Here is a 15024-nt window from a genome sequence, read left to right as displayed (position 1 = left end):
TATCGCTTCGCGCATCAGGAAGTGAATGATACCAGTGGGGAGAAGGTGTTGAGCATTCGAGAACTCGGGGTTTAAAGACACGGGATTTTCCATTGCCGTGAATTTCAATTCCATTTCCTTCAGGTTAGCTGGTATCTCCTCCTCCGCATGTCACGTGAGCGTTGTTTCCTCTCCCAGTGGGAGAGGGCGTCCTGGTACGACGTCAGCGTCCACCCTCAACGTAGCCGTGGGAAGTTTCGAAATGCCACTGCGGGTACCGGGTATATAAGGCGCATGCTTTCTCCGCTACGTATTTTTGCCGAGGACACGCCTTTCTTTGCATATCATTGTGAGCGCAGCTCCAGTACTCACAGGCAGATCAGCGATCACCTGTGGTCACTTTGTTCCCTGCTCAGCACTACACATGCAAGGATTCTCTACCTGTTCATCGTTACGCGTAGTTTGTTGTTCTGTGTTTACTCTTCTCTGTGTGAGACTCTAGCTGCTGACAAAAAAAAACGCAATGGTCCGCGCTTCAAGTTCTCAGCAAGAAGTACTCGAGAGCAAAGCTGTTATCCATTTGAGGACCTCTCAGCCCTGGTGCTCCCGGAGCATTGCGGACGCCACCGACGTGACAGACACTCGGCCCGGGTTCGGAATCATATTCAAGTTAGCAGACGACCAATTCGTGCATCGCATTCGAGACGCCATTGCACCTGGAATCATGGTCCTGAAAACAAAGGACAGCGCCATGCACGTCACAGTTTTCCATTCGGTGATTTACTTCGACAAGGCAAAGTACAATCCCGCTTCGCTGCCGAACACGTTGCTGTATTCATTGCGCGAGGAACTCACGGATACTCTTGGCGGAGTCCTCAAGGAGGCGAACGCGGCCTTTCGCCAGGGGACGGTGGCGATGAAAGTGCCTGAGAATCCGTGGATCTTGCTTGGGCACGGCTACCCGTCACACGTGGGCATCGAGGTGAATTACGAGGAGACCGGCGAGATACTGAAAGAGATGCGGAAGGTCGTCGACAAACAGCACATAAGAAAATGGTTCTCCCAGGCTGTCACTGTGATCAGGGATCGTGGATTTAAAGCCACCATCGAAAGAGACGAGCAAGGACTGCAGCTGGTGGGCGAAGGATGGACGCTACGCATAGCTTTTACAGGGAACGCCGACTACAAGTCCCACATCACGCTGGGAATGTTATGCACCAGTGTGCGGATGGACGAGATGATTCGGCAACTCGTACCGAAATTCCCGCAGCGCATCGACTCGGTGCTTTCCAGGAGAAGTCCTAGCAACTGGCTGCCCGAAATCGAAATTCTGGAAAATCTGAAATGGGAGTACGCTGCGAAGTGCTACAACGAAACATCCGACGTGTTCGACCGCCCTGTGGACGCCGTGCGCAACGGACAAGAGGCCCGCACGTTGATTCCACCGTCCTTCGTGTTCAAGTGGGGCTCCTACCTGCTGGAGACAAAGCTGATGAAGATGTTTGAGCAACGACTGCACGACTGCGGTGTTACCATGGGCACTAGAGTCCGGTTGTCAGCGGTGCGCTCGGACGTAGTGGACTTTAACCGCACCCCAAACTACGAACTGGTATAACCGTTCATCGTGTAATTCCTTCCGAGTGAGTGTGAAATGAACAAAAAATGATACACCCACTTTACTACGCGGAGAATAAACTTTACTATAAGTTAAAGTTTTCACATTGCAAAAGGATGTTTTTCGTTTCTATTTTGCTTAGTGTTCGTATTATTGTAATAGTTAATTCCATCTACACTTCCGCTTTGTTTTCCTCATATCTTCCTTTGTGTAACACCCTGTAAACAATTAGCGATCATTATTTCTTCACGTGCTCTAATGTTATACTGCGGAGGTCCCGGTACAGTCATTTTTAAGGCGAAAGCCTTTAATGTCTCATCGTTGTAAGCAGCAGTTGTCGACAGAAATGTCCCGCTTTTCAATTGATCGAAACGGTCGTGACGTCACAGTGCGCGAATTTCAAACGGGGCCAATTGTACTTTCGCTAGTAACCATGCAACCAATTTAAGGGATCATATAGTGATGCTCCAAGTAAGTGGGACTGAGCTTAGTTAATTGCTTAAGTACCCAATTAGCCTAATTAACTTTTCTAGTCAGGTCATATAAATAAATAAAACCGAGTAGGAAATTGGTCGAGCTCGGGAATCGAACCCCGGTCTTCGGAGTGCGAGACGAGCATGCTATCCACTCCGCCATGCCAGCTTTTTTTTTCTTTATTGCCTGGCTTTTGCAAACAGCTCGATGGTTTGGAATGAACAAAGGCGCGTCTAGTGAATACGGTGTCTTCGCTCACTCCCATCCTCCTCCCTTCCCTTCCGGCGAGGTTTAGGTGTCCACCGAGATATGAGAGACAGATACATTTCCTTTCCTCAAAAACGAATTTACCGACGAGCGAGGCGTAGAACCGAATGGGCGATGGCGTTCTATGGACTCCCTGGCAGCGTTGCAAGACGTTGTCGCGTTCCACTCTTAAGAGGCGAAGCTTAACATCTTAACCACACATCAGTGACCGCACTTTAGGTCAAAAAAGTGGCTGAGGCTTAACTTGGTTAAGCCTGGAGAATGCGAAGCATCATCGTGTCGCGTAATTTAGAGGCGCACAACCACAGCGACGGCGCGAGGTGGGCCTCCGTTTCTTAACTGTCGTGACGTCATCGTGTCACGTGGTGTGACGTCATGTATCACGTGATTTGGAGGCGCACAACCACAGCGACGGCGCGAGGTGGGCCCCCGTTTCTCTACTGTTGTGACGTCATCGTGTCACGTGGTGTGACGTCATGTATCACGTGATATGGAGGCGCACAACCACAGCGACGGCGCGAGGTGGGCCCCCGTTTCTCTACTGTCGTGACGTCATCGTGTCACGTGGTGTGACATCATGTATCACGTGATTTGGAGGCGCATAGCCACGGTGAAGGGCTGAAGTGGTAGCTAAAGTAGTATGCTTCGCATAAAAACTGCACCCCCCCCCCCCGGAATTTTGACGGGTGTCCACCGAGATATGTGAGACAGTTACTGCGTAATTTCCTTTCCTCTAGTACAATGTTCAGTTTCTTCATTACGTGCCATCTTTGTCTTTCTTCTTTCACTCCCACTTCCTCCCTTCCTCTACGGTGCGGTTCAGGTGTCCACCGAGATGATAGAGAATTACTTTGCCATTTCCTTTCCTCAAAAAGCGTTGCGTTCAAAGGGCAAGGCATCGCGCCGAACGGGTGGTGGCGTTCCGTGGACTCCCTGGCAGCGCTACAACACGCTGTCCCGTTCCACTCGTAAAGGCGAAGCTTAAGCGTCATTAATTAGCAGTTAATTAGTATTCAGGCATTAATCAGTAATTAACCATTAATTAGTGATTTGCCATCACTTAGTAATCAGTACTCAATTACATGTGACGCTACCAGTGCCACAGAGGCAGTCAAAGCGGTGTGGAAAACGCTTTCGCCTCTACGCACTTTAGACAGTCAAAGTGCCCCCTGAATTTTTCTGTGAGGGCCTTGTCTGTATATATAATATTTTTTATATAGTTTCGGAACCATTTCAGGTTCGCACAAGTCAGAGCCAAAACAGCTGATGGCATTCCTAACGCTTTCTTCCTTCGGTAATCTAAGATAATATCCCATTACGTTCATTCATTTTCAACGCCTCTTTTGAGCACACGTACCTACCTAGTTAATGGTTATCGCCTAAAATATGTACTTGTGTCCAAATCTCCCGAAACATCAGATGCTGGTAACTACTCACCTATTTCGCTAATAAATACGTGTTGCAAGTTGCTCGAGCCCGTAATAGGGTACCATGTATCCAACCACCTTGAATGAGTCAACTTGGTAAGATTTCAGAACCACAGCACAGCTGTTAGCCGTAGTTCATGGCTTTTGCTGGCCGTTGGTAATCGCGAGCATGTGGATGCTGGTTTCTTGGGTTTATAACAGGCTTCCGATTTTAGACCCCGCTAATTCCATATTGGTGAACTGAAAGAAACTGAGACTTTAGACATGCTTATCTGCTTGTTGCTGCCGTGCCTACTAAATGACAGACAGTTGAAAAATGCGAAGGAATTTGGTATAATAATTAGCCCGTTATTTCCAGTGTCCTGTAGGGTCAGTGCTGAGGCTGCTACTGTAAACTGTATATTTTGGGGTTGAACGCCCCGAAGCCACACATGGGATATGAGGGACGCCGTAGCGGAGGGCTCTGTATTTGGAGAGTTTGGGTGCACGCGGACGTTTTGGTTGGTTGGTTTATGGGGTTTAACGTCCCAAAGCGACTAAGGCTATGAGAGACGCCGTAGTGGAGGGCTCCGGAAATTTCGACCGGAGCCCTCCACTACGGCGTCTCTCATAGCCTTAGTCGCTTTGGGACGTTAAACCCCATAAACCAACCAACCAAAACGTCCGCGTGCACCCAAACTCTCCAAATACAGAGCCCTCCACTACGGCGTCCCTCATATCCCATGTGTGGCTTCGGGGCGTTCAACCCCAAAATATACAGTTTACAGTAGCAGCCTCAGCACTGACCCTACAGGACACTGGAAATAACGGGCTAATTATTATACCAAATTCCTTCGCATTTTTCAACTGTCTGTCATTTAGTAGGCACGGCAGCAACAAGCAGATAAGCATGTCTAAAGTCTCAGTTTCTTTCAGTTCACCAATATGGAATTAGCGGGGTCTAAAATCGGAAGCCTGTTATAAACCCAAGGTATTTCACCAGCATTGGATTACATCCACCATGGCCGGGAGTGAACCCACGAACTTCAGATCAGAAGGTGAACGACAAAGCCACGGGGTTACCCGGCGGGGCCCGCTGCTGCTTCTGATTTATGTCAAGGATATCGCTGAACTTGTGTTAATCTGAACTTTTTCACTCACGACTGTGTTGTTTAACTCTGTCACTATATAAAGCTTCTAGCCAGCGATTACACAATATCACTCTTTGAAAGCTCCCGAAGCGGCGCTAACAAAGGGCGAGGAAAATTAGCTTTTCAAAGATGATGCAAATAGTGTTGACCAAATATTTAGGGGAATCCCCCAAGGTGGAGTAGATTTTTAATAAAGGAGTAATTACTCATTGATGCAAATAGCTTTCTACAAAGCAGTATTCGTTACATCATGTTTATAATATTGATGAGGAGCGCATAAAACCATTTCCGCCCAATAAATACACTGGGCTATAGCAACTTCTCGTAATGTGTTGCTCATTCTAATATACATCGACGAAATCATTAATCAAATTATGCTATTTGCCGCCGCGGTGGCTCAGTGGCTATGGCGCTCGGCTGCTGACCCAAAAGACGCGGGTTCGATCCCGGCCGCGGCGGCTGGAATTTCTTTGGAGGAGAAATTCTAGATGCCCGTGTACTGTGCGATGTCAGTGCACGTTAGAGATCCCCAGGTGGTCGAAATTTCCGGAGCCCTCCACTACGGCGTCTCTCATAGCCTTAGTCACTTTGGGACGTTAAACCCCATAAACCAACCAACCAACCAACCAATCAACCAACCAACCAACCAACCAACCAAGTTATGCTATTTCCAGAAGAAATTAAAAACTTCTCCTTCTAGCATGAATCGGGAGCCATACCGCTTTTTCAACCGGCCCTATAATGCGCCTCTGCAGTGTGTGATCCTGCCATGTGAAACAAACGGCGAACAATGCTGTCACAGCCGAAGCTGCAGCCGCTCTAGTTGTGCCTTAATATCGCGAGGTTAAAGATCTTGCTCATGTATGCCCCATCAAAGGAGGGTTCCCGTGTGAATCATACTTATGGTCTCCACCTCACCGCTCATGAAACCTGAACTATAGGAATGTAAAGCGGAAATATTTTGGAAATCTATACAATTTCAATTGTTGTTTCTCTTACGCAATAGAACAATAGAGCCGCCTACCTGCTTTTAAAGTTGGGTGCATTGACGCCAACACTTTCAAGCGTTCTTTGCTTCCTTATTTTTTTTTATTTCCTTCCGCCTAGACCGTATGCTGCCTTTAAGAATTTAGAAATAAGTAATAAAATAAAATTATTCAAGTCTCATATTCCGCTGTGTCGAGTTGATAGATATTCGATGAAATCTTGCTGCACGTACACCGGTGAACGCGGGATTTCAACAAGTGTCCGCGAATAAAGTGGCACCTTTGTTTGTTGGTAAGAAAAGTACGCCAATATTTTTTTATACTCACACGAAATATGAACAAAACTCTATTTTTAATTTTTAATTTTTCCTTTCATTATAAGGGGTAGATGAGGGAAGAGTTTGGATTCTTTGAAGGAGCCCTCAACTCCAGTCTAAAATCCTCAAGACAGTTGTAAAAAATGGCGCTTCTACCTATCGGTTCAGTCAAAATACAGTTGAGTAAAAGGGGGGACGTTTATCTAGATGAAAACATACTGCTGAACCAAAGCACCAAGACGTTATACAACACTAGCTTTTCTGCATAGAGTTCACATAACCTACAACACAATCACAATGTAATCGCAATACGTAGTCACCAAATAAATAAAGCTGGAAAATTCGTCGAACTCGCCCAGCATATGTGAGGAAATCACAGGTGCAATGACTGGAAGTTGAATATTGATACTTCTAGATATTTTTAGTGTTCTAATTGAATCTCCTTGCGGAATAATTAAAATAATTATATGAATATAAATTATTATACGATTTAGGTACCCTGTATCTTAATGTGTGTTTATCGTAACTAGGCCGAAATTAGGCACTAACATTCGTGTATGTCCAACTGGTACGATGTGGAAGAATACTTAAGAGGGGTGGTGTATAGTCTGTTTTCGCGAATATGTTAAAACAATCGAAACAAATACATTCAATCTGTCTTGAGGATGAATAGAGTCAATGTTCGTCGGCTTTTTTCAAGCTGGACGGGATGCTGATGCACGGAGAGCTGTCGGCCATCAGGCTGGAGGCGGCATGGTGCATCCTCGTCCCCGCCGCCCTGGCCGTGAGCTTCGGTCGGATGACTGGTCGGACCTCTGCAGACAGTTCCTCCTCCTCCGCAGGTGAGCATGGCTACGAGCCTGGTGTCCGGCTGCAGCTCCTTCCGCCTGGGCCCCATCCAGTTCCCGGTGCACGTGTGCTACGTCGGCTGGAGCCTCGTCATCGTCGCAGCCCTGCAGGTTCCTCTGTGGGCGGTGCTCGAGGCCATCTGGAGCCAGGCTGTACGTTATCCGCCTCACTGACTTCATTTCGGCCGGCACGCCCTTAGAAAAATTTTATGCAGTCCATAGACTGTCCATAGACTTCTGTCTACAAAGTCCATAGACTCTCTATAGACAAATCCTAAAGAAGTCTATAAACAATACAACTGTTACAGACAGTCTAAAGACAATCTGTAGATTTATGGCCATGTACTTTTAGTATACTTTTGTTTATAGACAGTCTATACGAATGCACAAAAAAATATCTATAGGAAGGCAATATAGTCTATAAGAAGTCTCTAGACTGTCTATAGACCATTTTTATAAGGGCGAAGCACCGGTCGAGTCTTCTCATCCTTTTAGAGCGCAGCTCATTAAACGCCCGTTCCTGCGCTCCGCGTCGTAGTCGGCGTCGGCGTAGTCTTCGGCGTAGTCTTCGGCGTAGTCTTCGGTGTAGTCTTCGGCATTGTCGGCGTAGCCGGTTGTCTAAGTACCAGAGCGAAACGCCACGTGGAAGGTGGCTGCCACGGGTAAGATCCCGGAGGGTGGCTTCCAGCCCAACGCACCAACTGCTAGCGGTGGCGGGTGGCGTGTGAAGAGCTGTGCTCAAATTTCGCATTATCCACTACCGTAATTGTCTGTCAATGTTTTTTCAGTGATTTCAATAGACGTCTTATTGTGCACAGTGCGCTTAGATGCGGAAGTCTCTACCTGCACATATTTTGGTGCATTGCTTTCTCGTAACTGCGAAGAAGGATGTAGAGACTATTATTATTAATAATTTAGAGATTGCTCAGAAGCAAATTTTTGGTTTACCAGTTAAGTCACAATAGATTCCAAGGGAAGGTGTAATCAGATTAGTTGAGCTAGCGTAGCTGCCGCTGACCCTGAACAGAGGTATTCGGATATAATCACTAGAGGCGTTCATTCTGCATTGGACGTAATCCGGCTTTGCGATAATGGCTATCCGTCTATCAGCCAGGGGTCTCTCTTCCCATCAGACAAGTACCACTCACCATTCAAGACACACCCGGACCTGGAAGCATGGGAAGAGGGGGCACCTCAAGATACCGCTAGAGTTGTAGGTGGTCAAGCTCCGGAATTGTTGAAATTAATTACGCTTTTTCTCTCTGTGTATGCCTCCTGCACACTCTTCGGGCGTGCTGACATGTTCTTCCTATACTCTCTTTTTACCACCTTAGAAACTAGACCGGTGCCTGGTTCCCGCCTCCACAGTCGAACTGGGCCTAGAGGCCATGTCTAGCTCGGAACCCCAGCAGCCGATGGTCCCCGCACACCACAGCGTTTGACCTCTACTGCGTATACAAATGTGCACGGCGGAGGCGTACTGGAAAGGGCTGCAGACATTGGGGGTAATTGAGAGAACAACTTTATTTCTTCAGTGTGGACGCTGATCGTGTAATCTTTTTATGTTCCCAAAGTGTTTTTATCACGCGTGATGACAACGCCGTCTCTCTTGAAAGATACCAAGGACGCCAGGATCACGGCTTTCGGTGGCGTCTCACAAGCTGCTGAAAAATGCTGTGCGCATGGACCTTCCGAGAACTGGCGGCTTAAAGTGCGCAAACTGAAGCCAGAACTTTTTGAACTCACGGAAATGTAGACAGCGCGTGGTCACGCCGTCTCGGCATGCCTACACTTAACCTGCTGATTATTATGATGGTCACGGTGTAACACCTCAGTGCAGCTGCGAAGGATGCGTGCAGCGGGGAGGCAGATAAAACCTGCCGAGTAATTTTGTATCGCTCTTTTGGAGTCGCTGAGGACTGTGCGCGTACGTGGGTCAGCGATGGCCAGCGCGATGGCGGTTTCTTCTGCCGCTGTCGGAGAGTGAGCTACTACTGTGGCGGCGGTGACGAGAGTAGATTGTGGCGTGGTTGCACAAGCCACGTATGTGTTTGCACTTTGCCGTGCAGCATCTACGTATATTGCGCGTTCGTCGGCAAGGACTCGAACCCGACCGCGGCGGCCGCGTTTCGATGGAGGTGATACGTAAAGGCGCGCGTGTGCTGTGCAATGCCAGTGCGTGTTAAAGATCCCCAGGTGCTCGAAATTATTCCGGAGCCCTCCACTATGGTACCTCTTTCTGTCTCTCTTCTTTCGCTCCCACCTTCCTTCCCTTACGGCGCAGTTCGGGTGTTCACTGAGATGTGAGGCACTTGCTGCGATTTCCTTTCCTCAAAAACAAATTTTCAGTTTTCAAAAACCAATTTCTAACTCAGAAGCCTATTTTTAATATTTTCATATCATCTTAGGTTAAACGCCCGGCATGGCCTCTCCACCTGTATATACCTCTTGCGAAAGAGCATGCGCTGAGGGAGAGAGGGGTGATAGAGAGAGAAACGAAGGAAAAGGAGAAAAGATACTGAGTAGGCTCCAGCCTCCCCCCCCTCACCCCCCCCCCCCCCTTCCGGCAGATTGAAAACTCGGCGCCTATGGCAAGCGGAGAGACCCTGCAAATCGAATATTGCATTTCACTAACCGTGAGGATATACTATGCAACGGCACACACATTGAACACTGTATAAGGACACAAAATAGGATCCCCACTGCGGCCGCCGCATTTCCATGGAAGTGAAATGCGTAAACTCGTGTGTGCATGCGATGTCAGCGCATGTGCGCTTTTCAATTGGTCGTGACGTCACAGTGCACGAACTTCAAACGGGGCCAATTGTACTTTGGCTAATAACCATGCAACCAATTAAAGGGATATTATAGTGATGCTCCAAGTAAATAAATAAATAAAAACGAGCAGAAATTGGTCGATTTGGGGAATCGAACCAGGGTCTCCGGCGTGCTAGACAAGCATGCTAACCACTCCACCATACCAGCTTTTTTTTCTTTATTGCATGGAAGAATTTCCGTAAAAAGGAGGAAAACTTCAATCAAACTTGTTCGCGTCTCAAGTTACCGGGCTGCTTAATACGAGCCCGCCATAGCCCTAACTCAACACTGCATCCCCATCAAAATATCAAAATTCAGGGAGGCACACACATGCATCTAGGCACGGCAGCCAGCTTGGAGGTTCTTCGCGTGCAGCATATACACTCCTCACCAAAGCACACTGTTCACGAAACACAGATTTGGACGATCTTGGTGGCCCGGCATGTCTGTCCATCGTACCATACCAGCTCGATGGTTTGGAATGAACAAAGGCGCGTCTTCTTCTTCTTCACCATATGAAAATGGCACATACCCACGCGGGGGGGTACGGTGTCTTCTTTCACTCCCATCTTCCTTCCTTCCAGTTACGGCGAAATTCAGGTGTCCACCGAGATATGCGAAACAGATACATCTTTCCTCAAAAAAAACCAATTTACCGACGAGCAAGGCGTACAGCCGAACGGGCGCTGGCGTTCAGTAGAGAGACTGGCAGCTTGGCGGAATGATCACGTGACCAAATATGGCGGCGCCCATGCTCCCGCGCTGTAAAGCGTCTATAAATGCGCGCTTGCCTTGGCGTAAATACATATCTGTGGCATTCGGCTCGCAGCCTTCGGGCTGCGGCCGTGTATCTGTTTTAAGCATGAAATGCTTTTAGACCCCGTTGTCGGCAGTGTGGTGACGTCACGCCGAGACCTAGAGCCATCATCCGGGCACTGAAATCCACTCATTCGGGCACTGAAATCCACTCATCCGGGCACTGAATTCCCGTCATCCGGGCACTGAAATCCACTCATCCGGGCACTGAATTCCAGTCATCCAGGCACTGAAATCCACTCATCCGGGCACTGAATTCCAGTCATCCGGGCTCTGAAACGAGAACATCCGGGCACCGTACGAGACTCAACGAGATTTAACGAGACTCTCTAAGCCCTCCTACGCGACCGGCATGCAAGCACCGGTTGGTCTCCAAACGAGACAAAAAATAACTGCTGCCAGTGCCTTCTCAATGTTTATCAGGATATCAGTGGAGCTGTGGGTTTGATAATGCACAGAATTATAATTTCCGATTTCTAATAAGGCGTGCAAAAAGCACATAAATGCCACGTTACACTTCGTTGTCATACGTGATCCGGGGGAGAAGCGCTGCGTTCAAAGGGCAAGGCATCGCGCCGAACGGGTGGTGGCGTTCCTCCCTTCCTTTACGGTGCGGTTCGGGTGTCCACCGAGATGGCAGAGAATTACTGCGCCATTTCCTTTCCTCAAAAAACCTTGCGTTCAAACGGCAAGGCATCGCGCTGAACGGGTGGTGGCGTTCCTCCCTTCCTGTACGGTGCGGTTCGGGTGTCCACCGAGATGACATTAGGCCCGTAAATATTTCATGCTTACTCTACTCTCGTTTACGGGAGAGGCAGAGATTTTAAGCATGAAATGCTTTTAGCTCCCGTTGTCGGCAGTGTGGTGACGTCACGCCGAGACCCATCATCCGGGCACTGAAACCCACTCATCCGGGCACTAAAATCCACTCATCCGGGCACTAAAATCCACTCATCCGGGCACTGATTTCCAGTCATCCGGGCACTGAAATCCACTCATCCGGGCACTGAATTCCAGTCATCCGGGCTCTGAAACGAGAACATCCGGGCACCGTACGAGACTTAACGAGATTTAACGAGACTCTCTAAGCCCTCCTACGCGACCGGCATGCAAGCGCCGGTTGGTCCCCAAACGAGACAAAAAATAACTGCTGCCAGTGCCTTCTCAATGTTTATCAAGGTATCAGTGGAGCTGTGGGTTTGATAATGCACGGAATTATAATTTCCGATTTCTAATAACGCGTGCAAAAAGCACATAAATGCCACGTTACACTTCGTTGTCATACGTGATCTCTTAGGGGCTTCGCGCATCGAAGCAAAGCCGCGCAGGCGCACAGGGGCCCGGGGGAGAAGCGCTGCGTTCAAAGGGCAAGGCATCGCGCCGAACGGGTGGTGACGTTCCTCCCTTCCTTTACGGTGCGGTTCGGGTGTCCACCGAGATGGCAGAGAATTACTGCGCCATTTCTTTTCCTCAAAAAACCTTGCGTTCAAATGGCAAGGCATCGCGCTGAACGGGTGGTGGCGTTCCTCCCTTCCTGTACGGTGCGGTTCGGGTGTCCACCGAGATGACATTAGGCCCGTAAACATTTCATGCTTACTCTACTCTCGGTTACGGGAGAGGCAGAGATTTTTTAAGCATGAAATGCTTTTAGCCCCCGTTGTCGGCAGTGTGGTGACGTCACGCCGAGACCGAGAGCCATCATCCGGGCACTGAAATCCACTCATCCGGGCACTGAAATCCAGTCATCCGGGCACTGAAATCCAGTCATCCGGGTACTGAAATCCAGTCATCCGGGTACTGAAATCCAGTCATCCGGGCACTGAATTCCAGTCATCCGGGCACTGAAATCCACTCATCCGGGCACTGAATTCCAGTCATCCGGGCTCTGAAACGAGAACATCCGGGCACCGTACGAGACTTAACGAGATTTAACGAGACTCCTACGCGACCGGCATGCAAGCGCCGGTTGGTCTCCAAACGAGACAAAAAATAACTACTGCCAGTGCCTTCTCAATGTTTATCAAGATATCAGTGGAGCTGTGGGTTTGATAATGCACAGAATTATAATTTCCGATTTCTAATAACGCGTGCAAAAAGCACATAAATGCCACGTTACACTTCGTTGTCATACGTGATCTCTTAGGGGCTTCGCGCATCGAAGCAAAGCCGCGCAGGCGCACAGGGGCCCGGGGGAGAAGCGCTGCGTTCAAAGGGCAAGGCATCGCGCCGAACGGGTGGTGGCGTTCCTCCCTTCCTTTACGGTGCGGTTCGGGTGTCCACCGAGATGGCACAGAATTACTGCGCCATTTCCTTTCCTCAAAAAACCTTGCGGTCAAATGGCAAGGCATCGCGCTGAACGGGTGGTGGCGTTCCTCCCTTCGTGTACGGTGCGGTTCGGGTGTCCACCGAGATGACATTAGGCCCGTAAACATTTCATGCTTACTCTACTCTCGTTTACGGGAGAGGCAGAGATTTTTTTAAGCATGAAATGCTTTTAGCTCCCGTTGTCGGCAGTGTGGTGACGTCACGCCGAGACCCATCATCCGGGCACTGAAACCCACTCATCCGGGCACTAAAATCCACTCATCCGGGCACTAAAATCCACTCATCCGGGCACTAAAATCCACTCATCCGGGCACTGATTTCCAGTCATCCGGGCACTGAAATCCACTCATCCGGGCACTGAATTCCAGTCATCCGGGCTCTGAAACGAGAACATCCGGGCACCGTACGAGACTTAACGAGATTTAACGAGACTCTCTAAGCCCTCCTACGCGACCGGCATGCAAGCGCCGGTTGGTCTCCAAACGAGACAAAAAATAACTGCTGCCAGTGCCTTCTCAATGTTTATCAAGGTATCAGTGGAGCTGTGGGTTTGATAATGCACGGAATTATAATTTCCGATTTCTAATAACGCGTGCAAAAAGCACATAAATGCCACGTTACACTTCGTTGTCATACGTGATCTCTTAGGGGCTTCGCGCATCGAAGCAAAGCCGCGCAGGCGCACAGGGGCCCGGGGGAGAAGCGCTGCGTTCAAAGGTCAAGGCATCGCGCCGAACGGGTGGTGACGTTCCTCCCTTCCTTTACGGTGCGGTTCGGGTGTCCACCGAGATGGCAGAGAATTACTGCGCCATTTCTTTTCCTCAAAAAACCTTGCGTTCAAATGGCAAGGCATCGCGCTGAACGGGTGGTGGCGTTCCTCCCTTCCTGTACGGTGCGGTTCGGGTGTCCACCGAGATGACATTAGGCCCGTAAACATTTCATGCTTACTCTGCTCTCGGTTACGGGAGAGGCAGAGATTTTTCAGCCAGCGTCCGTTCCGGCGGACGCGGTTGTTGCGACGCGCGTCTTTACTCTCTCTTTTACTCTGTCCTCTTCTCTTTTCGCGCACTTGCGCGGGACATCACGCTTGCCGCGTGGAATTCCGGCCAATTTTGCAATTCCCGTTTACAATCCTTGGACCCAGACCTGAAGCTCCGGCTACCATCAGGCCTACCACGACGAGAAGAAACTTTGCTGTGTCGCCTCTGGCTTGGTGTAGCGTTCACCAATCACTACTCATTCTTAATCGGTATGGCTGATAGTCCTGCATGTTCCATCTGCGGGCAAGACGAGACCATAACCCACATTCTTTGTGACTGCCCTGCCTACACCACCGAAAGGCAGTCTCTCAGCCGTGCGCTGGAGCGCCTAGATACACGCCCTTTCACGGAAATGAAGATTCTCGGCCCCTGGCCGCGGCGGTCGTCGGCGGAGAAGGCCTGCAAGGCACTGCTCCGCTTCTTGAGAACTTCTGGCCTGCACGATAGGCTGTGACTTTAACGAACAGTGACGTTTTATAGTGACTTCAATTTTCTGTTACTCTCCTTTCTCTTTCTTTTTTTTTATCCCCTCACCCCCTTCCCCCCGTGTAGGGTAGCAAACCGATTATTATTTCGGTTAACCTCCCTGCCTTTCCTCTTCTATATCCTCCTCCTCCCCTTATCTTTGAACTCTCTTCTATCTGCACGTGACAGCGGTGGTGGCTCGGCAGGAGCCAGTTGGCAGGCCCGTGCAATTTTCCTTTTCATCCTTCTCTCAGTCGCAACCAACCAACCAACCAACCGTGAATGCTTATTCAATTTGCGGCGGAGAGGCTACGGCCGCTTATCTGTTTTTTTTTTCAGCCAGCGTCCGCTTCGTTGGACGCGGTTGTTGCAACGCGCGTCTTTTCTCTAATTCACTTTTTCTTATCTTTTCTCTCTCTTCTATCTGCACGTGGCAGCGGTGGTGGCTCGGCTTGAGCCAGTCGGCAGGCCCGTGCAATTTCCTCTTCTTCCTTCTCTCAGTCGCAACAACAACACAA

The 15024-nt window shown here is 49.3% G+C and overlaps 1 protein-coding gene across 1 annotated transcript; it reads left to right on the top strand.

The window, feature by feature from the left end:
• Positions 1 to 6904: 6904 nt before the first annotated feature.
• Positions 6905 to 8485, top strand: LOC149335105 (uncharacterized). The gene is made up of 3 exons (XM_089553874.1): positions 6905 to 6979; positions 7038 to 7196; positions 8378 to 8485. The coding sequence occupies exons 1-3, from the start codon at positions 6905 to 6907 to the stop codon at positions 8483 to 8485; spliced, it is 342 nt and encodes a 113-aa protein (XP_089410000.1).
• The last annotated feature ends 6539 nt before the right edge of the window (positions 8486 to 15024 follow it).

This window comes from Amblyomma mixtum, chromosome 7 (genome assembly GCF_055824585.1).
Source record: "Amblyomma mixtum isolate Tamu chromosome 7, ASM5582458v1, whole genome shotgun sequence".
Lineage (NCBI taxonomy): Eukaryota > Metazoa > Arthropoda > Arachnida > Ixodida > Ixodidae > Amblyomma > Amblyomma mixtum.
The sequence above is the reverse complement of the archived record's forward strand: the minus strand, read 5'-3'. Positions and strand labels throughout refer to the sequence as shown.